Source organism: Exophiala oligosperma (assembly GCF_000835515.1).
Source record: "Exophiala oligosperma strain CBS 72588 unplaced genomic scaffold supercont1.5, whole genome shotgun sequence".
NCBI classification, from domain to species: Eukaryota; Fungi; Ascomycota; class Eurotiomycetes; order Chaetothyriales; family Herpotrichiellaceae; genus Exophiala; species Exophiala oligosperma.
The window spans coordinates 725,439-747,074 of NW_015622822.1; the positions used below are offsets into that span (position 1 = coordinate 725,439).

General features: G+C 51.5%; 4 protein-coding genes across 5 annotated transcripts; 2 read left to right on the forward strand and 2 right to left on the reverse strand.

Moving 5' to 3' along the window:
* Window positions 1–5,332: 5,332 nt before the first annotated feature.
* Window positions 5,333–7,686, reverse strand: PV06_05649 (uncharacterized protein; the record flags this gene model as incomplete). Its single annotated transcript, XM_016406676.1, has 2 exons — window positions 5,333–6,044; window positions 6,125–7,686. The coding sequence occupies 2 exons, from the start codon at window positions 7,684–7,686 to the stop codon at window positions 5,333–5,335; spliced, it is 2,274 nt and encodes a 757-aa protein (XP_016262280.1).
* Window positions 7,687–11,381: 3,695 nt separating this feature from the next.
* On the forward strand, window positions 11,382–12,326 carry PV06_05650 (uncharacterized protein; the record flags this gene model as incomplete). The annotated part of the gene is made up of 1 exon (XM_016406677.1): window positions 11,382–12,326. One exon carries the CDS (start codon window positions 11,382–11,384, stop codon window positions 12,324–12,326), a length of 945 nt encoding a protein of 314 aa, XP_016262281.1.
* Window positions 11,704–13,865, reverse strand: PV06_05651 (uncharacterized protein). The gene has a single exon (XM_016406678.1). It carries the CDS (start codon window positions 13,773–13,775, stop codon window positions 12,579–12,581), a length of 1,197 nt encoding a protein of 398 aa, XP_016262282.1. The 5' UTR covers window positions 13,776–13,865; the 3' UTR covers window positions 11,704–12,578.
* A 670-nt stretch (window positions 13,866–14,535) lies between these two features.
* Window positions 14,536–18,790, forward strand: PV06_05652. Of its 2 annotated transcripts, XM_016406680.1 has the most exons (5): window positions 14,536–15,662; window positions 15,716–15,908; window positions 15,987–17,477; window positions 17,541–18,308; window positions 18,399–18,790. In XM_016406680.1, the coding sequence occupies exons 1-5, from the start codon at window positions 15,169–15,171 to the stop codon at window positions 18,609–18,611; spliced, it is 3,159 nt and encodes a 1,052-aa protein (XP_016262284.1). In that variant the 5' UTR covers window positions 14,536–15,168; the 3' UTR covers window positions 18,612–18,790. The 2 variants fall into 2 exon arrangements, with proteins under 2 accessions (XP_016262284.1, XP_016262283.1); XM_016406679.1 differs by having other exon boundaries at window positions 17,541–18,790.
* Window positions 18,791–21,636: the final 2,846 nt, after the last annotated feature.

A 21,636-nucleotide genomic window follows, 5' to 3' on the forward strand; every position in this document is an offset into this window, starting at 1 on the left:
CGACAATCTTTTGAACGTTTTCAGGGAGTTTGCGGATGGCCTCGACACTGGAGCTGGCTCGTCGTATAATCTGTCATTAGGATAGCAATTAGAATATTGGCTCTTGGACGACCGAAATGCCATGGGCGGCGGCGGTGGTGCTGGGGAAAACCTTACCACAGCCTTGTTCGGAAAGCCATCGAGCTTATCTCTCAGAGTCAATTGCAGCACCTTATGCATCAGTGAGGTTGCAAAGCTCGCACCGATCAATGAACCGAAGCTCTGGGCCAGAAACCATGTTGTCCCCGCAATGGCGATCTCGGAGTGATCGAGGCTTGCGGCAATGTGAACGAACGTGGTTGACTGAGTCGAGCCCATGCCAAATCCTGCGAGATAGACATACAGTGACTCGGTCCAGGCAGTGTTCCCGTGCCAACGAAGACACATCAGAGTGAAACAGGTGATGGAGCAGCAGATGCCAAAAACCGTCAGATATATATATCTCTTTGTCCGAGTGATGAGGGTGCCTCCCAGGATAGTGCCAGTTGCGTTACCAATCACCACCGGCACGATCCGGCTGCCAGCTTTGGACACTGACTCCCCGCCAGCCACCTGGAAATAAATTGGGATCCCATACAAAAGCTGTAAAACATTGGTCAGTGGTTGATTCTTTCCAGGATCGAATGGTCATTGGCTCATTGCTTGGGTGCGAAGACGACCTACCCCGAATTGGCCCGCTGCTTGACAACCGACAATGAGGTACGGGGTGAAAACATCCCGTTTCGAGATCAAATCCAGCGGCAAAATGGGTTCTTTGGCAATTCGACTCTCCGCTACAGTGAATAATGTGACAGAAGCCACAAAGCCCGCAGCCAGAGGCCCCAATACCCTCCAAGACGCACTTTTGGTGCCTTGGTCGAGTAACAGGAGGCAAGTCAAGATCGTGCCGACCAACGCAAAAGCCCCAAGGAAATCGACGCGACCGAGCTTAGAGGCTGGTCTGTTCTCACTTCCTGCCATTGTGACTGGCTCAGGCCGTTCGTGCTCTGGGAGCTTCCACAAGACGAGGGCAAGGCCGACGAGGGCGATGGGGCACTGCGCAATAAAACACCTGGGAAAAGGCACATGGATAGTCAGCAACTGACCCAGAGTACCAAAATATGAGCCTTTTCTCAATATCAGTAGCCTTTATTCTCGCCGGATAACTCACCATCTCCAGCCAATTGAGTCGGCCAACCAGCCCCCAGTTGGGCCGCCGATAGATCTTGCCGTGGTGGCTGTGAAGTTGATATACGCGCGGTACTGAGCGACATACCTCAAAGGCAGCAGATCTTGAAGCGGGGAATGGGATGTCAGTTTCTTACACACAACGCAGTGACCGGCACATCCAAAACGTACCAGCGATCACAATCGATGTCAGGGCAATCATGCCAGCAGCACCAATGCCACTGACCGCTCGGCCAACAAGGACCTGCCAGTAAGTCCTGCTTCCTCCGCTGGACAAGGGTCAGCTGGATCTCGTTCAGCAAGTGAACGGATGGACTTGGACGAACATGAGGAGACATCCAAAGGCAAAACACGTCCAGCAAAATGCAAGGTTGTGCCTTCTGCCAAAGATGTCGCTGATTTTGCCATACTAGGAATATATATGTCTTAGATAGGAGCGTTTGTGTATATACGAGAAACCTGTGTCTCTCATCGATCAGAACTCACCAGGGACTGAGACGCGCACTGCGCCAGGGTGTAGATCGTCAGCAGCCAGACTGCAGATGACAATGCGTCAAATTCGGAGGCGATGTGCTGATTTGTGGCCAGGACGACTGAACTATCGCCGTTGGCAAGAAATACTCCTGGGAGACTTTGGTCAGTGAGTTCTAGTAGCACCTAGCATTGCTGCGGGTTCGTACCCATAAGTAAAATAGGAAACACCGTTCGCATCAATGTCGTAGGAAATGGCTTTTCCGTCTTGTCGTTCTCTTCCGTTACGTCCTCGACGGCCTCGACGTTCCCAATGATGCGTGAATCAAAACTTTTATAGCCATCGTGACTTTGCAATCCGGCTGATTGCTGAAGAAGGGATGTCCTTTCGTAAACCTCCTCGATGATTCCGTGTCGTTCTTGTCCTTGCAATGTCATGGTAATGGATGCTAAATTGATTGGTCTGTACTCTATGGGAAGCTCCTTAGTTCAGCGTGTCAAGTCTTCCAGTATTACATTTATTCGAGAACTTCTCAACCATCGAACCAGGAGACCCATCTTTGGCCATTCTACAGCCAACTGGACAAGCTGTGACAGCCCGGGAAATCATTTTCAGCATTCCCAATGCGAACACGGCACGCAGCATACAACACATGCACACTATCGTGGACAACATGAATCGGGAAAGCGTGAGAAAACAAAAATCCCCACATCGGCGTATCGGCAGAATCCACATCGGTGCCGAAAGACGCAGCGCCGATGAATGAATTCCGAAAACGGTGACAGCGATGACGGGACTCAATCCCGTCAGTTCGACAAAGCCCGAGAGGATGCGGTTGATGAGATGACCATGACCAGGGCTGACACCTCGCACAAGGTACTCTGTATATGAAGGCAAGCGGGAAAGTCGGTGATGGGGATTCCATGGGGCCCCTGCTCCACATGTGGTCAAATGTTGCGAACAATTCTTTCCATCCTCAGCTCATACCCAGATCGATAAAACGGTAGGTACAACCTCTCAAGGCCAACATCACACCGTCTATATCTGCACTCTGTAACGTACCACCGTTGAGCTTGTTGCGCTCCTCCTCAGTGGAAGGGCTCCTGGGGAAGATCAACCATTACGCGACAACGCCAAAGCACGATGCTACGCACCTTCTTCGTGGCCACCGTACTCGTGGCTCTGGCATGGCAAGGGCTGGCCAAGAAGCCAAACATTCTCTTCATCCTGACAGATGATCAGGACTTGCATATGGAATCTGTGGACCACATGCCGTATCTCAAAGTACGTTGCCCCAATCTGCACTTCAACAAGGCACGGTGGTTGTTATATGCGCGACGGAACTGATTTTCCTTTTTCTTTCCCAACCAATCTAGAACCTGATCGTCGACAAAGGGACAACGTACGCTCAGCATTATTGCACGGTAGCTCTGTGTTGCCCGTCACGCGCGACACTCTGGACGGGTTTGGCTGCTCACAACCACAACATCACCAACGTCTCGCCGCCCCACGGCGGATATCCCAAGGTGGTCTCGCAAGGGTTCAACGACGAGAATTTGTTTGTGTGGATGCAGGAGGCCGGCTACAACACGTACTACACCGGCAAGTTGTACAACTTCCACTCGGTCGACAACTACGACAGACCCTACGCCAAAGGTTTCAATGGATCCGATTTCCTGCTCGACCCGTACACCTACCAGTATTGGAATGCGAGGATGTCGCGCAATGGGGGAGAGCCCACCAGCTACGCGGGCCAGTACTCGACCGACGTGGTCGCGCACAAAGCGCTTGGACTGCTCGACGAGGCCCTCAGTCACCCAGATCTCCCTTTCTTTCTGACCGTGGCACCTATTGCCCCCCATTCGAACTGGATACTGGAGCCCGAGAAGAACCTGTCGTATCTGCTCGAACCGGTCGCGGCCCCTCGCCACATGCACCTCTTCACCGACTACAAGATCCCGCGCGACAAGTCGTACAACGCGAAGATCGAGGGCGGCGTCGGCTGGATCGGCGACTTGCCCAAGTTGAACGACACGGTGCTGGCTTACAATGACCACTATCAGCGACAGAGACTCCGAGCCCTCCAAGCGGTGGACGAGATGATCCCTCAGCTGATTGGCAGATTAGAAGAGGCCGGAGAGTTGGATAATACTTACATCTTCTACTCGACAGACAATGGCTACCATATCAGTCAGCATCGAATGAACCCAGGCAAGGAGTGCGGCTTCGGTAAGTCTTGCTTCCCACTCAATCACCCACATCCACAAATGAACGTCCATGTGGTTCCGCCCCGAGACTTTGATTGACCAAGATCTGACCCTTCAGACACCGACATTCATATCCCTCTCTTCGCCAGCGGACCTGGCCTCGAACAAGGCCGTATTGTCGACGTGATCACCTCGCACACCGATTTGAGCTCGACCTTCCTCCAGATCGCCGGCGTCGAACGGCGCCATTTGGACGGATCGCCCATTCCGCTGGGCGACGAGCAGACGGCAGAGGAGGCTGATCCGGCTCGACGTGAGCATGCGGCCATTGAATACTGGGGATATGTGAGATAAAGAAGCCAGCAACCTTTGTTCTGGGTCAAGGCACAAGCTGACCAGTGGGTTGTGCGAATAATACAGGGTATTCCCGAGGGCCAATACGGCGCCCGAACTGACAACAACCGTGAAGCCGGCCAGTGGCAGAACTTCTACCTCAACAACACCTACAAGGGACTGAGGCTTGTGGGGAAGGACTATAGCATATATTATTCTGTATGGTGCACCAACGAGACCGAATTCTATGACCTCGAGGTAAGTTCCATCCGTCGCCTCTTTGCTTGCTCCACCACGACCTACGAGAACCAAAAAAAGCCTTCTTTCCTCCTCTACTGCGCGGCCCCCACGTTAAGCTAGGATGGATCTCTAAGCTAAGGTCCGGTGTGACAACCGCTTAGACCGACCAGTATCAAACAATCAACATGGCGGCAGACATGGCAACGTACGCAGCATCGTACAACATCGCAGGACGGTCACTCGACCAGATCATTCCACGTCTGGACGCCCTCATGATGGTCCTGAAGACGTGTAAAGGCAAAGTCTGCACGCACCCTTGGCGGACTCTGCATCCTGACAAGACGGTAAATGACCTCAAGGACGCACTGGACCGTGGGTACGACGCCTTCTACGCCACTCAGCCCAAGATGACCTTTTATTCTTGTCCAGCCACGTACATGTTTGAGGAGGAAAATCAGCGGTCCATCTCACCCTGGCTGCTGGAGGATGGAGGAGCATTGCCCGGAAAAAACAGTGAATTGAGTCGCCAACCCGAGTTTGATTATACTCTGCACTGGGGCTTGTTAATTTAGGTTAGCTCTACACAGTGCTACTCAGCCTCTCTGTCCACATGCCATGATAGTGTACAATAGCAGTTAATTTTTTGTCATCGAGGTGCTGCCAAGAAGGTCTCTAGGTATCGTTCTCGAAACTCTTTGTTTCCCTTTCGGGCCGACGAGGCTCAGGGTGAATCATAGTTGTACCGTATAATCACCGGCACGGGATGGGAAATCCTTTGCCTCGCTGCGGCGCCGTTTTTCATTTTCACGTCAAGGGATAGAGTCTCTCCGTCTGTGCATTGGCCCCCAGAAACGCACCTTGCGTTTGTGTGTGTTTATAAAAAATCTTCGCCAGTGTCAAAGGCCATTGGTGTTGTGTTGTTCATGAAAGAAAAATCCCATAGATCAGGGAGGAGGAAATTATCAATGTCCTGCCCATACCCAGGCACACGCGAGTACGAGACAGGCGCGGCGGCGTGTTGTTGCACGTAAGAAGACGGCTGATGGCCTTGGGAATTAGTCCAGTGCGACAAATGATGACCGAAAGGCCTAGTAGTGTTGTTGTTGTTGTTGTTGTTGTTGTTGTTGTTGTTGTTGTCAATGAGCTCCCCCTCCTTCTGGTGCGACATGGTCGTCGCTGCCTCGGATGGTGCTGCCTCATGAGGTCGATTGTTGGCGCCCCCGGTTGAGATTGATGAATCAACCGTATATTCCGGATATGAATGTGAAGGGAACTCAAAGTTCAAACGTGTAAAAGTGCCACTGAGTTGATTGAAAGTCGACGAGCAGTTGTTCTCTTCTTCGCCGACTTCTCTAGAAGAAGAATCGCCGGGATTGCAATTGACACACTGACATATGGCGCCGGATACCAGGTTCGAGGCCTGTTCGACATGATCCATGGTGCTGTTGATGATGTTATCCAGCACGTCGCGATACTTTCTCAAGGTCGAATTGGTCTCGGCCAGGATGGCCAGGGCAGCAAAGCAAGAGCGAAGGTCGTTCGCAACTGTCGGGCTCCAGAGGCGAGGGGATTTGAAGAGAATATAACTGCTCAGGCGGACGTAAGATCAGTGTCAGGTTTCATCGTGAGGGGTGGGGACCCTAAGAGAGTGAGAGTGAGCTCTTACCACATGTTCATTCCAGCAATGAAGAGCGCATTGATCATCAGGAACGAGTGGATACAGAGAGTCTTCATGCGCATTCGTTTGAACATCTGACACATGCGACCTGAAGCTTGCAGGCAGAGTTGCATCAGTTCATCTTGTGGCTCGAGAATCCTCAACACAGGCTCGATGGTTTTTCGTATTGAGTCATGGTAGTGTATCAGAACCCAGTCTCGATCAACGTCGGGAACTGCAGACAGAAGAGGTTCAAGTTGTTTGAACTGTTCCAGCAGGGAAGGTACTTCATTTCTGAGGTCGGATCTCGCCTTGCCAACGCTATAGATGTCGACGTAAACCCGAGAGGTGATTCGGGTCAATGCGAAGACGGCGTACGATGCAGGGATAATATCGGTTTGTGATGATGATGAATGCCCATGGCTTGAAGTATGCTTGTCAAGTCGGACGGCTGAGAGGGTGTCGGGAACGGTGTAATCTGTGGGTTGCGTTTCAAGTGTATCGATGTCGTGATCCGCGATGCTGTAAGGACGTCTCAGAGACCACGCTATCCTCCTCTCCATCGAATATACGCTCCAAAACAGCCGACGCCTCGAATGCGCCGTCTCAGGATCTAAATTCCGGTAGTAATGTTCACGGTGCATCCCGATATCGATGGCTGTCCTGACGGCATGTCCAATGAGGTACCAAACCCGAGAATCCAACGATGTTCGGAGTTTGTAGAAGACCAGGAGCAATGTTGACTCAACCTCCCGTACCGGCTGCTCGCCTTTCCACATGCTTTTGAAATCTAGCGCCCTAGCCAGATACTTCTCGGGAGAAGCAGTCGAGTTGTAGCAGGGCCGTGTGAGTTGCAAGACAGTTGCACCAATGGCATAGACCATGTAGAGTAGAAATCCATGGTATTCTGAGCGAGCATCGGCAAGAAAGCCCTGGTGCCTTCTGTCATGCGCGTCGAGGATCTCGGCGAGATTTACAAATGGTGTCCGTCGATGCAGGTTCTTCAAATACATGACCAGTAGTTGCTCCCCAAGCTCGTCGTTTGGAGGGGAATCCCTCACGAACAGGCCGTTGTCGCCCGGGCGATCAGTCATGTGAGACGACTCTCTGACCCAGATGTTATCACCCGAGGCGGCGTCGACACGATGATGTGTATCTGAGGCTGCATGCATAGAACACTCTCCCTCCGATGTGGTGTGTACGGGAAACTGTACCTCTGAAGCCGTCAATGTGTGGTCTTCGCCCAAAACTTGGTCGTCCCGACTGTTGTCAAGCATGCTTTCGTCGTGGTGAGGAGTTTGCGCCAAGGGGCTCAACATTGACGGTGATGCGACAGGCGAAGCTTCGGCGGCGTTCCTGTTGGCCATGATCAGGTCCAGCTTGTCAAGAAGCTCCTGCTTGGAAAGTCTAGCAAATCGTCGCGAAGATGGCGCCGTCCGTTGACAAGTCAGGTTTGCTGCCTCACAGCTTGTACAAGAGGGATATCCAACACATCTTTGCTTGCGACGGTGACATCGCATGCATGCTTTGCGGCTACTTCTGCGAGCTTGTACAGGCATCATGTCTTCCATAATGAGAGTCTCTTCTCACCCCGGGGAAATTGATCTGGTGAGACCAAGAAGGAATTTGGAAACCAGCCTGCGAGCAAAGTCTCCGAGACACCTATTCTTGTGAAGGTTGGTAGGAGAATGTGGGGGTCTCGGGCGGGGTAGTTAGAGTCTACGGGGGACAACGGGGGAAACATCGAGGCACTTGTTCATCCACCTGGGGGCTGCAGCTTCTTATAAGTCGTTGGATATTTTCTATGTCGACAAGTGATTTTCCTTATAGCCTGTCGGTATGAAAAACATTCAAAGACTTGTTCAATTCGCACGGCAGTGAGTGGCAAAATGGAGTAGAGTGGTAGAATGTTGCAGTTATTAAGAGCAAGACGTGTCGTTCAGCTCATTAGACATAATCAAAGACCATCAAGCTCCTCCTGTAAAGTATCTTCCGTGATCTCATCAGTCCAAGCTGGGCTTATAGAAGCATTTATCTTTAGTCTCTAACCCATCCCATTCTTATATTGCTCATGCTTCCAAGGATGACAACAAGTAGTTGAAGTCGTCAGGCACGAAAGGAGTCGGATTTCACCAGGCATATCTGTATCCTTCCAGGCCTTCAAGGACTCGTTTGCCTTCATCAGCTTCTTTGTTGAGTTTTCGAACCCTCCAGGAGAGGATTGGCGCGATAACCACTGTGAGGGAGACGACGCACATGTTGGTAGCCATTCCTGGCAAATAACCAGGGGCATCCTATTCTTCCCAAAATCCGTCAGGAAAATGCTCGCGTCTTTTTCGTCTTTTTCTGGATATGAATCACACTTACCTGTTGACGATAGATTAAACTGGCAATTAAACCTCCTGTGGCACCAAACATGATCTGCAGCCCACTCGCAACAGCACGTTTTCTGCCTTCTCTGCAGTTGTTGGCCTGCCATGCGAGAGTGGACGGGACCAAGCTGTTCACTCCTGCATAACCGAGAAAGATGCCCACTAGCCTTTAATGCTTTGTTAGAAGGCGATCGAATCATTCGAGACTGTATCAGCGCTTACCTTGCAGGAGCAGATTTGAGGTACCCAGTCATTGCGAGGCCGGTCACCGCGATAACACCCTGGAAGACGATGAAGGGCCCGCGCATCTGCAGCTTATCTGAGAGCTTCGCCGTGATCAAAGAGAAGATGACGGCAAATAATGCAGGAGGAGTAGATAAGCACAAGGCCAACACCTGAGAATACCCCAGACTCTTCTTCAAGATCAAGGGCAGGAAGAAACTAAAAGCATAGGCACCCATGGCTGCGCTCATGTACATGTAGGTGCAAGCCCATAGTTTCCAGTCCGATAGAGCCATGAAGGTCGATTTAAAGGTGACTTTGTAGCTCTCGTGGATGCCACGCTCTGCTGACAGCCGATCCGCAACCATTGTCTTTTCATCCTCAGTCAGAAACTTGTTTTTAGGAGAGTCGGGAAAGTCAACAAGGAATATATAAGCGATGATTCCGAGGACAGCCGTGAGGAGGCCTTCAACGATGAACAGCCATCGCCAGCCTACCCAGAAAGGGCTCGTGTGTATTTTTACGATTCCGTACGCAAGGATGTTAGAAAATGAGGACAATCCCATAGAGAAGAGATAGTAGTATCCCAGTCGAGTCTGCACTTCGAATTTACGGTACCATGCCGACACAAGGAAAATCGAGCCTGGGGTATTTCTGGGTCAGGGTTAGCTGGGACTGGGATGGGCAACCTTTCCTCCGACCACAACGGACTTACCCTGCTTCAAAAACACCTAGTAAGACTCGCAGAAGTGCGAGAGGGATCCAGCTCCGCACACAGCCGATCCCAATTGTAACGACGCCCCAGGCGAAGGTGATGAAACCCAAAAATCTCGCACTGCCAATTTTTCGTAGTAAAATGTTGGAAGGTATGTCGAACGCGATGTAGCCAATAAAAAAGGTCAGCATGACGACTGAAGCCCGATACCCGATATCCAGGTTGAGATCCTCATCAAGACCAGCCACTCTTGCTGCCGAAATGTTAGTTCGGTCAATCAGAGAGACTGTGTGCAGGAGCACCACGATCGGAATCAGTCGAAGATCAATCTTGCGTAGGAGTCGTTTTTCCGCTTGCGCATCATAAATGCGATCAGCGTCCGCGACAGCTTTTTCTTTCTCATCGACTGTATGATCATTGACTGTAGGATCGAGGGGATCCTCAACGTGGTAGATCGCCTTCTCTGCCATGGTGAACTTGAATACTCCCTGGACAAGTGGAGTTGAGAGTGTCTAAGGTCACTGGTCCAAGATAGAGTTGCGGGACTGCAGTTGTCTGAAGTCGAGGAATTCTTCGCTTATATACAGCAGGATATATCATCGGGGATTGCCACACCAGCTCCGCTCACCATCAGCGACGAGAACAGGCCCACTTCTCCGCAATGTGCGTCGACATGTCGGGGAAAGGATACGAGCAAACACAGACATGGTCTGAACGGGGTCGAAGCCTGCTTGTCTGGGGAGTCGTGAAGCAGAAGCCCCTAAGTTTGCTGAAGAATAGACAAGACAGACGGCGTGGATTATCGTCGGCGTAAAATGCAAAACCCCGACATGGCGCCCTAACAATACGTGGGTCCCGCTTGAGTCCGTTGCAGGAAGTCGGCCGTCTTTACCCGTCATTACGCACAATGAGACTGTTTAGCAGAGAAGGCTCAAGGCACGTCAACAAAATTTTGTCAAAAGTGGCTTCGGCATAGCTGATCGGGGCCGATGTCTTCAATCACGCCTTCTATATTTGTGGGTCGGCCTTTATCGACCGCCCACTGGGGATCGATGGAACCGACAAAGGACCTTTCAAAACGCACAAGGCTGAAGTCACGTGCATCTTCTCAAATAGGCAATTCTTCGATGTTCACTGCAAATTGCACAAGGCTGTAAGTCATATGACATCGACAGATTAAAGCCAAATCTTCCATGATGAGAAGAATTTTCATGACTGTGGGCTCTCATGCCTATTAAAATAGAACTAATGCTATAAGCATGCCTAATGCCACCTAGACGTAGCGATTGATTTACCTAGGTAGGTAGTCTCCTGGCTGTATGTGTGACACAGACATAGTAATGCAAATCGAGCAGGTGACACTTCCAAGATCAATAGGGACTCATGCTCAACAAGTACCAACATATATTGATGCTAGGAATGCGTGACGCGATCCGGTATGGCATGCCTCATCTGTGCTGACGAATTAATGATCCCCCCTTCAGCCGAATCTGGAGCTTGCAGTCGCGCGTCCAACCTTGGTTGGATTTGAATAACAAAGTCTTACAAACACCGATGCCTGTTGTGCAGAAGATTTACAACATGAATACTCCCCATGCCTTATTCTGAGATGAAGGCACAATTCTCTTCAATATGCAGACAGCCGTCTATCCTGCTCGCCGACGATTTATCAGATCCCCTGAGTTTGGCGGACGAATCGGCACATATTCGTCCGTACTCCGTTGCCTGGCGATCATGGTCTCCTCTGAGCACACCTCACCTTTTGAGACGACGCAGCGGCAGTTTATAAAGCGAGAATGCTGTGATGGTCAAAACGTTCCCTTTGCCACATTATAGCTCTCTCTCTATACGAGAGAACACCTCAAGCCGCCCAACCCAGGCCATCTGGCCCCCCTTGAGATCCCGTCTTCGTCACGCTACAGGCCACACAAAGGCACGAGACTGCTAAGACGACAAAATGCTGATCCTCATCGCCGGGGTATCAGGTCTTCTAGGCAAAATCCTCGCGCGCACCGGTCTCGACAAGGGCCACCAGATCCGCGGCTTCGGACGCTCCCCGTCCAAGATCCCCGTGGACCTTCTGGATCAGTTCGAATCGTTCGTCGAGTGCGAATACTACGAGGAGCGCACCGCGCTCGACAAGGCCGTCTCGGGAGTCGACGCCGTCATCTGCTCCTACACCGCGCACGCCGAGGCCATCTTGGACTCGCAACTCGCACTGTTGCGTGCCGTCGAGCGGGCCGGCGTCAAGATCTACCACGCCCACTCGTGGAACCCGGACTGGTCCAAGACCAGCCTGGGCGACTGGGAGCACTACGACGCATACATTTCCTTCCGCCGGCACGTCGAGCTCACCTCGACCCTCCAACCTGTGTACACCTTCACGGGAATCATTGGAGAATTCGCGGCCAGCAAGGTGGTGGGGATCGCGCACGTCGAGGAGGAGCACGAGAACGACGGTAAGACCGCCGTAATGTCGTACTACGGCGACGGCACCGCCAAGTGGGATTTCACGTACCTGGACGACGCGGCCCGGTTCAGCATCGACTTGGTCACGACGAACCCGAGCGTCCTGGCCGGCCAAGGTGGAATGTTCCGCGTCCACTCGGCTGCGGCAAGTGCCCTGGACGTGGCGAGGGCGTACGAGGAGAACACCGGCCAGAAGGTCACCCTCAGATCCCTGGGGACGGCGGAAGAGTTGCTCCAGAAGTACAGGGAAGCCCGGGCTGCCGCGGCCGCGACCGACACAAGAAAGTACTTCGCCTACGGACCTTACTACGTCCACGCTGCCAACATAATGGGCCTCTGGAAGTTGGACAACCCCGTCAAAGTTGGTTCCGTTGACGCGGTGAATCGTTTGTTTGATCGCCAAATCGAGATACCGGGAGATTTGCTCGAGTGAGACTCGCGGCTATTCGTCCTACGGACGATAGCGAGTACAAGCTCAAGATAGAAGAGATGCTTTTCTGATATAGGTTTGGCAATGGAGAATCGAAGAACACTCAGTATGAGCACTTGATTTACTTCGTACTAAAGGTAGTAATGTAAAATTAACGTCTCGTATTTTAGGAACAAACAGCAAAACTAGAAACAACTTAACCTGTACCAACGCCATGCTTTTGAGACAAAGTGACCGCCCTCATGGTGACCAAAATCATAGCTCGTCATTCATCACGCTCACATTATATTTGCCTCTTGACCAATCCCAAGGATCCCCTCCTGGAACACAGAGACCTAGTCTCCAGAAATAATCCCGATGCGCAAAGAACAATTCCCAGAGTCTATAACGGCGGCCGATGCCCCACATGGTCTTGATCTTTGACTCGTTCGGCGTATCCTCCCCATCAGCACCGTCGAGATCTATCTCGTCCGATGTCGTGCCTCCATCGGCAATGCAAGATGGGTCTTCATCACCCTGGCAACGGTGCAGATCGGCTCGACCGGGAGGTAACGACGACTTTGAAATGTATATCTCGCCAGCGTGCATTCGATAGCCCCATTCTTCCAACGGTAGCAGAGGCACAGGGTCATTTGCGTGCGTGACTCTGCGATATAAGGCTTGCTCGGGACCTGTGGCGTTCAGATTGAAGCGTTTGTCAATGAACTGGTTGAGAGCGAGATTTCCGATGCGTGGTTCACCAAAAGTGGTGACATGAGGGGTCCAGCCGCGAGATTGGAATTCTAATGCGGCGAGCGCGGCTACGGCGCCGCCGAGTGAATGACCGACCAAGACCAACTCATAATCTGGATTCTCATCGAGAGCCTTCTCGACATGAGGGACAATTGTGCACCGAGTATTTCTCCAAGAGGTCATGAACCCAGCGTGAACAGTGCAGTTTACACATTCTGATTCCAATAGAGATCTTTTCTCGGACTGTTTCAACAGTTGCGGAAGAAGAGGTTCTTGTCCATCGTGGGGTTCAGCCGACGCGCAAACAGAGTCGTTGTCGCTCTGGGACGGGAACGGAGCGTATTCGGCAGGGTTGGTGGACAAATCGGCAATGGTATTGGCGATCGAGTACGTGCCGCGGAATGCGACGATGACTCGTCTCCGGAAGGGAGCATGCGACACAGCAATGTAGCCGCAGGAATCGGAGAGGAGGGGTCCGGTGTTCCAGGTGGTAATCAATTCGAAGCCTTCGAAATCGCTACATCGACTAAGACACCTGAAAGGCTTTTGAATTCCACTGGTACCGACGCAGTAGGAGATGTCGACAATGCGAGCGAGTTCTTCGAGTGTTTCGAAGGTTTCCTGGGAAATCTCTTTGTTGCTCGTTCGGATCTCGGTGGGAAAAGCGCCCGCCAAGATTGACCAAATCCACAACAAAAGGCTGATATGTAGGTGCAGCATGGCTGTACAGTCAATCACTGTTCCAGGAAGAGTATCGGCATATTGCGACACCTTTGGGAGGAGCGGAGGAGTGTCGGTGTACGGAATAACAATGATGTTGAAATCACAAAGCGGGAGACTGCGGTATGAGCAGGAAGCGGGATCGGGATGGGGCACTAAGCGTCACGTGAGATTACATCATGCCAACAGGTGATCTGGCTTCGGTGACTACGCACGTGATTTGCGGTTAAAGGGGCAGTTTCAACATGGTTGCTGCTGTGAGATCTTAAGATAATGTTGCGAAGAAAAAGTACGCGTTGAGGTCGTCTCGATATATGCAATAGGATGAGGTGTGTATTAAACATTCAAGTGCTAAAGCTGGGTGACGATACCCTCAACTAAGCATCACATTGAAAAGCCTCGATCAAATCCATCTACTCGTACGGAGAAGAGCTCGCTTAAAAATGACTGTCCAATTCACTGTAATACGTTGTATGAGTTGCCTTTCCTGGATGATACTCGAGTCTCCGTAGGGTCCCAAAGACCATAGTCAATAGTGAATCAATAGATGTTCCGTCCTGCCGATTGACGAATGCCAACAGCCAATGTTGAGCTCCCGCTTAGACGGAGCAAGGCTGAGACTTGGCCTTATCTTGGCACCAAGACTTTCCGACCTTTTCCGCTATGAAGCAACTCTAGTAACAATCTATCCTCCATCCTGACATGATGCAATTCATCACTTGGCTGGCGGGATGATTTCTCCCTAAGATCTGCCAGTGCAGTGCAAGAGTCCTGCTTATGCCATGACTGTAGCGCAACTGCAATTCCAAGCATCTGGACACTACTGAGCCGTCCTTTCCGAGTGTGTTTCAAGGGTCAAGCCGGGTAGGTCAATGCTGTACTCTATGTTCTGCTCGCACGGTATGCGCAAATGCAGATCAGAGACGTTTAAGAGATGCTGAGCTAGGTTTGCGGAATGTACATCTCCTTTATAGTCGATATCAACCTCTTAGCGTGCTTTCGAAACATTCTGCATGCAAAGGCTCCTTCTTTCTCGTTGACTTGAGGATGGTAGGTGCATATACCCCATCAGTTATCGAGGTGGGCCATTAAGATGTACGAGTACGAGCACACCAAAGCTCTCCTCGGGAAGACGGTACAGAGGTGGTCGAAACTGGTCAAAGAAGACATACCATGACCCAGTCTGCCAAGTCTACGGTTTGACACCCTGTGGTGGTCTTGGCCTCGTCGGGAAATCCGACTGTTACACCACATGCATGAGCGGGGGATGTGTGAGGGTCAACGGCCAGATATTGGTAGGTATATTTACCGCATTGCCAATGTGAGATTCGCAGACCTTTTCTTCGGTCACCTGTGATCTCCCATTCCCCCAGAGCTCATCAAGTGAGACACGATGTCGGACCACGTTTCTGGCCAGAGCAACAAGCCTATAAGCAAGCCTGCACATGCTCTCGGGGTTGAAGAGATCGCCCGGGAACTAGACACTGATATCTCAAATGGCCTTCGAGCCCAGGAAGCTCGCCAAAGACTAGAGCAATATGGCCGTAACGAACTCGATGACGGTCCAGGCGTGCAACCGTTGAAGATTTTGTTGCGACAAGTCGCCAACGCCATGATGTTGGTCCTGCTCATGGCAATGATTGTCTCATTTGCGATCAAATCGTGGATCGAAGGGGGTGTTGTCGCAGCTGTGATCTCATTGAATATTGTTGTTGGTTTTCTTCAAGAATTCAAGGCAGAGAAGACAATGGACTCCCTGCGCTCTTTGTCTTCACCGACTGCGAATACTGTACGAGATGGCAGCACCACAAACATTCCGACCGCAGAGCTCACCGTAGGGGACATTGTCGAGCTCAAAGTCGGAGATACTGTCCCTGCAGATGTCAGGTCAGTTGTCTACCACGCCAATTTGAATCTTCCAAACGCTAATTCTCCTCCAGGTTGATCGAATCCATAAATCTCGAGACCGACGAGGCGTTGCTGACAGGAGAATCTCTGCCTGTGAATAAAGATGAAGGATTAATACTTGATGAAGACACGGGACCTGGTGATCGCCTCAATGTTGCATACAGCTCCTCGACTGTGACGAAAGGTCGAGCAACTGGTGTGGTGTTCGCCACGGGCATGCACACGGTAAGTAAAGTCTGATGCTCGGGGTACATAAATCGTCAGCGCAACTGCACCGGGTGATAGAATCTAATCTGGTTGTAGGAAATCGGTTCGATCGCCGCAGCCCTTCGACAAGGCGAATCTAAGAGACGTCCAGTGAAAAGACGGCCTGACGGTACTGCTTCTCCTTTGCGCCAAGTTGAATCATGGACTCTCACATTCAGCGATGCTGTTGGCCGGTTTCTAGGCTTCAACATCGGGACACCTCTACAAAAGAAGTTGTCACGGCTTGCAATCCTGCTCTTCGGGATAGCCGTGGTATGTGCAATTATCGTCCTTGCTGCCAACGATTTCTCCGACAAGTCTGAGGTCATCATCTACGCGGTTGCAACGGGCCTCTCTATGATTCCTGCTTCACTTGTGGTAGTACTCACAATCACCATGGCCGTCGCAACTAAGAGAATGGTAGAGCGCCATGTCATTGTCCGCAACCTCAAGTCCCTGGAGGCATTGGGTGCCGTCACCGACATTTGCTCGGACAAGACGGGAACTCTTACGCAAGGAAAGATGGTCGCCAAAAAGTGCTGGCTCCCCTCTCGTGGCACCTATTCAGTGGGACCGTCGAATGAGCCGTTCAACCCCACCGAAGGAGATCTCATGTATAGTGAAGTGTCCCCAGCAAAGGAAGAGTTGGAAAAAGCCCCCGAACCACAGGCTGGTAGCCATGACGAGTTGGTCAAGGATAATTCTGAGCTGACAGATTTTCTGTTCGTCGCATCGCTCGCCAATATAGCCCGGGTCCACCAGAACAAGGAAGGAGAATGGGTTGCACTAGGAGATCCAACCGAGATAGCAATCCAGGTATTTGCATCACGGTTCGACTTCAACAGAACCAAGTTCCTCGGCGGCGATGCGGCAAAGTACAAAGAAGTTAGCGAGTACCCATTCGACTCAGACGTCAAAAAGATGTCCGTCATCATGGAAGAGGGAGCAAGCAAGCAGCAAAAGGTTTTCACCAAAGGTGCCGTCGAACGTGTTCTTGACTCGTGCACGAAGACCCGGTGGGGGTCTTCCGATGTTGTTGAATTAACCCATGACATGAAGAGCACCATCTTGGATAACATGGAAGCCCTTGCTGCCCAAGGACTCAGAGTGCTAGCATTGGCCAGTCGGCCATACAATGCTCCAAACGGCCAGAAGGCGAGCCGCGAAGACCCGCCGCCTCGAGAAGAGGTCGAGTGCAGCCTCGTTTTCCATGGGCTGATTGGTCTCTACGATCCTCCTCGACCAGAATCGGAGGGAGCTGTGAAGCGATGCCATCGTGCCGGTGTAAAGGTTCACATGCTCACTGGCGACCATCCTGGCACAGCCCGAGCGATCGCAGCACAGGTTGGTATCTTACCCCGAAAGATGGACAACCTATCTGCCAACGCTGCCCGAAGCATGGTCATGACTGCAAAGGAGTTTGATCATTTGAGCGACGGCCAGATCGACGACCTCCCAGCACTGCCGCTCGTTATTGCTCGATGCGCACCGAACACAAAGGTTCGAATGATTGAAGCTCTTCGTCGTCGAAGCGCTTTCATGGCAATGGTAAATATTCCTTTCCACTCGGCAAGTATCAAGACCCGTAGCACTCTTGCTGACACAGCGCAGACCGGTGACGGCGTCAACGACTCTCCCTCACTCAAGATCGCCGACGTCGGTATCGCCATGGGTCAAGGTGGGTCCGACGTGGCCAAAGACGCATCCGACATTGTCCTCACCGACGACAATTTTGCCTCCATCCTCTCCGCCATCGAAGAGGGCCGCCGCACTTTCGACAACATCCAGAAATTCGTTCTGCATTTGTTGGCGGAGAACATCGCACAGGCCTGCACGCTTCTGATCGGTCTCGCCTTCAAAGACAGCTCGGGACTCTCCGTCTTCCCTCTGGCGCCGGTGCAGATTCTGTGGGTCATCATGATAACCAGCGGCATGCCCGACATGGGCCTTGGTCTGGAAATCGCCGCCCCCGACATCCTGGAAAGACCGCCCATCTCCCTCAAGGCCGGGGTCTTCACGTGGGAAGTGTGCTTCGACATGCTCGCGTATGGCTTGTGGATGTCCGCCCTCTGCCTCTCGTCGTTCCTGCTGGTCGTGTACGGGTTCGGCGACGGTAACCTCGGGGAAAACTGCAACGGGTCCTACTCCCGGTCGTGTGACACCGTCTTCCGAGCCCGAGCCACCACTTTCGTCAGCCTGACGTGGTTCGCCCTCTTCCTCGCCTGGGAGATGGTCGACACCAGACGTAGCTTCTTCCGCATGCAACCCAAGAGCAAGCGATACTTTACACAGTGGATGTACGACGTCTGGCGTAACAAGTTTTTGTTCTGGGCCGTCATTGCTGGCTTTGTCACGATCTTCCCGACCATATACATCCCGGTAAGTTCTTGTCCAAGACTCCAAAACAGTTATCCAGCCCTGAGGGAGGGGAAAAATTCAAACCGATCACCACTAACGCGCTCCGTCCAGGTCATCAACCATCGTGTCTTCAAACACACTGGAATTTCCTGGGAATGGGGCATCGTCTTCGTCGAAGCGTTACTGTTCTTCCTTGGGTGTGAGACATGGAAATGGGCCAAGCGCATCTATTTCCGTCGGCGGGCGAAGAAATTGACCATCACACCTGACGACCTGGAACACTTGGCTTTCTCTGACTTTGAAAGACTGGAAAAGGTCCATTGATGCACACACACCGTACTCGGTACTAATTTTTATGAGACATAATTAGCTTCTTGTGCCAAACCATGGAGCCGCCTATGATCTGGCTCAGAACTCGACTAAATGAGATGGATACCAAGATATACAAGAATAGAGTGGGCATGGAGTATATATCAGATATAGATTTACCAAGGTCGTACGAGGTTGTACCCCTTTTCCAGTGTCAGTCTGAAGATCCCTTGGAAACTAAGAACGAGGACATAGCTATAATAAAATATCCACTCTTGTATATGGTTAAGAATGATGTGTACGGTTTGAGGACAGTATACAGGTGGCAAGTTCCTCTATGTACAGTATAACCCATAATGTTGCCCCCTTGAGCGATTTCAAGTTTGGGGGACCGATGCCTCTCCAAGGGACCGACATGCCGAAGATATATATCCATATCTATTGTACCACAGATTCTGACAAATTCCCTGATGGACGAGTGAATCATGATGAAAGAACCAACAATACATATAGTACAAAGTCACCTAGCTCATAAGGCAGAGATTGGACACTTTTGTAAAAGCATGAACCACATCATACGTTTGCAACTCTTTTCATTGAAAATTGACCTGCGGGATCCTCCTCGAGGTTTTGGTGTCGGTGCGGGAGCAAATCGGCTGATTTAGACCGCGAAAGAACCGGCGGCGTTCGCGTTGTGTCCCTCGCCCAAGTTATGGCAGGTGTCACTGACCTGGAAATCGCCGTCGCTGCCGTCCGCGTACCAGTTGCCCACCAGGATCGGACCGCCGCAGTTGTTGGCGGTGTGGAAGCGGACGATCTGGCCGCCGCTGCCGTACGCAACGACCTTGAAGGAGCCAAAGGCGGGGAACCAGGTGGCGCAGGTGTTGTCCCAGACGTTGATCTCGGTGCCGTCACCACCACAGTCGTTGTTGCTGTACCCGTGGATGACGTACGCCGAAGAAGCGGACGAATGACCGAGGCCCAACAGGGCGAGGGTCCGGACTGTGGAAAAACGCATTTTGTTCCTTCTTTTTTCGGCCACGGGTCGAGAAGGTGCTTGGATATTTAGATAATGATTGAGGTTTGAAAAAAAGATGTGCTTCGAAAGTGATGTTTTAGTCGTGTTGTGGTTGTCTTTGATGTTGTGGTTGAGGTTGACCTTGTTGAACGGGGAGTCCTTCTCCCTTTATATACCTTTTGAGGCCGCATGGTTTGTTCGCTCGTTCTTTCTTTCTTCTTTCGTTCGTTCGTGCGTTCTTCGTGCATCGAGTCACTCGGGTCTCACTGGGTGCTCGCCACCACTGGATACGCCGACAATAGTTCCCTCATCTGGCGACTGCGGCGGCGATCTCGCCCCAGACGTATTCCGGCTCTCATCATGCCTGCGAATACGTCTTCTCGGTATCATGGGCGAGCACGAACAGTCAATCACTAATCTCTGAAAAGGTCCACGTTCCCAAGGGGCTGTGGACCATTGGGTATCGATACTTTGTGGCAGTGATGCACACAACACCAAGACCGGAACTGATTGAGGCCAGTAAGACACCCGCTCTCCGATGACGGTAATCCTGTCGATCAGAAAGAAAGTGAGACACACATCTCCATTGCTAAATACGGGTAATGTATCGAAGAACAATATGTAGTGCCAAGACCGGTGCTGACCGCGCTCCACCGTTCATTCCGCCCGCGGTACGGAGTAAAGGGAGGCCTGATCCGCCCGCCTGCTTCCGGGTCTTGGCCATACTTGAGATTCGTGGTGTGGGAACGACGTAGCCTTGGACTTCCGCCTTTGATACGGCCGATACTCGTTACAGTAGATGGGTGATGAAGTGTATTGAAGGTTAACGGTCCTTGACATGTGAATGCAAGTCGTTCGTGATTTAACATGTGCGAAGAACAATAGAATAATGAGAAAATGAATAGAAAAGGAGTCTAACTCGATCATAGACCTCCTCCTAAGCCTAACTCGAAGACAACGCTCGAAGCCTGTCCTGGTCCTGCGTCGTAACCTCGCTCCTTCGAGCGTTGTGCCTGCGGAGCCTTGCCAAGGTTTTTACTGTTTGAACAGTCATTGTCCGCCTTAACATTAAAGAGGGTATATAGACAAGTCAGCAAGATCGCCTGTCGTGCTCGTAGATGTGGTCGGAAAAGGACGATCGTTCGATCACTGGCGACAAGCAAGGTTACGTACGTGGTGTAAGATCTAAGGCCGTGCTGCTCAGCACCAGGTGGAAATTGCAGCTTGCATCGAGGTGGACCAAGATGCTGTGCATAACTACTCGGTATACACGAGATAGGCATACATAGCCCCCCTTAATGATCCATCGAGATGTCAGTCGTCCTTTGCAAGAGGTCTTAAACTGTGGGGTCTTACGTATATCCACTTTCCTACTTCGCCATCCTCTCTTGGTCACAGGACGTTGTAATAATGCTGCCTGCTTTGTATATTCTCTTGTACATCCATTGTCGATGACGGGCTGAAGTTAATCGATTTGTTTGCCAGGATTAGAAGCGGGACGACGTCAATCCCTGATGCTCAAAACATTACTCCACTGTCAGCTTTGGGTCGCCGCAATTTCTTCTGAGGTGGAAAGACTGAACTGGGAAACATTGTGACGGTGCCAGATTCCGAGACCACATTCGCCATTCGGGGAGGACGAGCTGCTTGCCTTGAGACTGGTAGTAAAGTGAATATAAAGCAAGAAGGCCTTTCTCTTCCTCGAAACAATATAAGCAGCGAATCTTTTTGCAGGCTCTCGGGACTTGTTAAAACAAAATACCAAAATTCTGCAAAAGGCAAATTTACATCAAATCACCCTCACAGAACCATAACCACTCAACCTTTGAAACATTCGACGTCATGCATTTCACCTCGCTCCAGAACCTCGCACTCCTGAGCCTCGGCCTCACGAGCACTCTCGGTTCGGCGTACGTCGTGCAGGTCTACGACGACCATGACTGTACACAAAACGGGAGGGAGGTCAACGTCTGGGACAACACGTGTGCCACCTGGATGGGCGGTTTCGGATCGTTCGAGGTC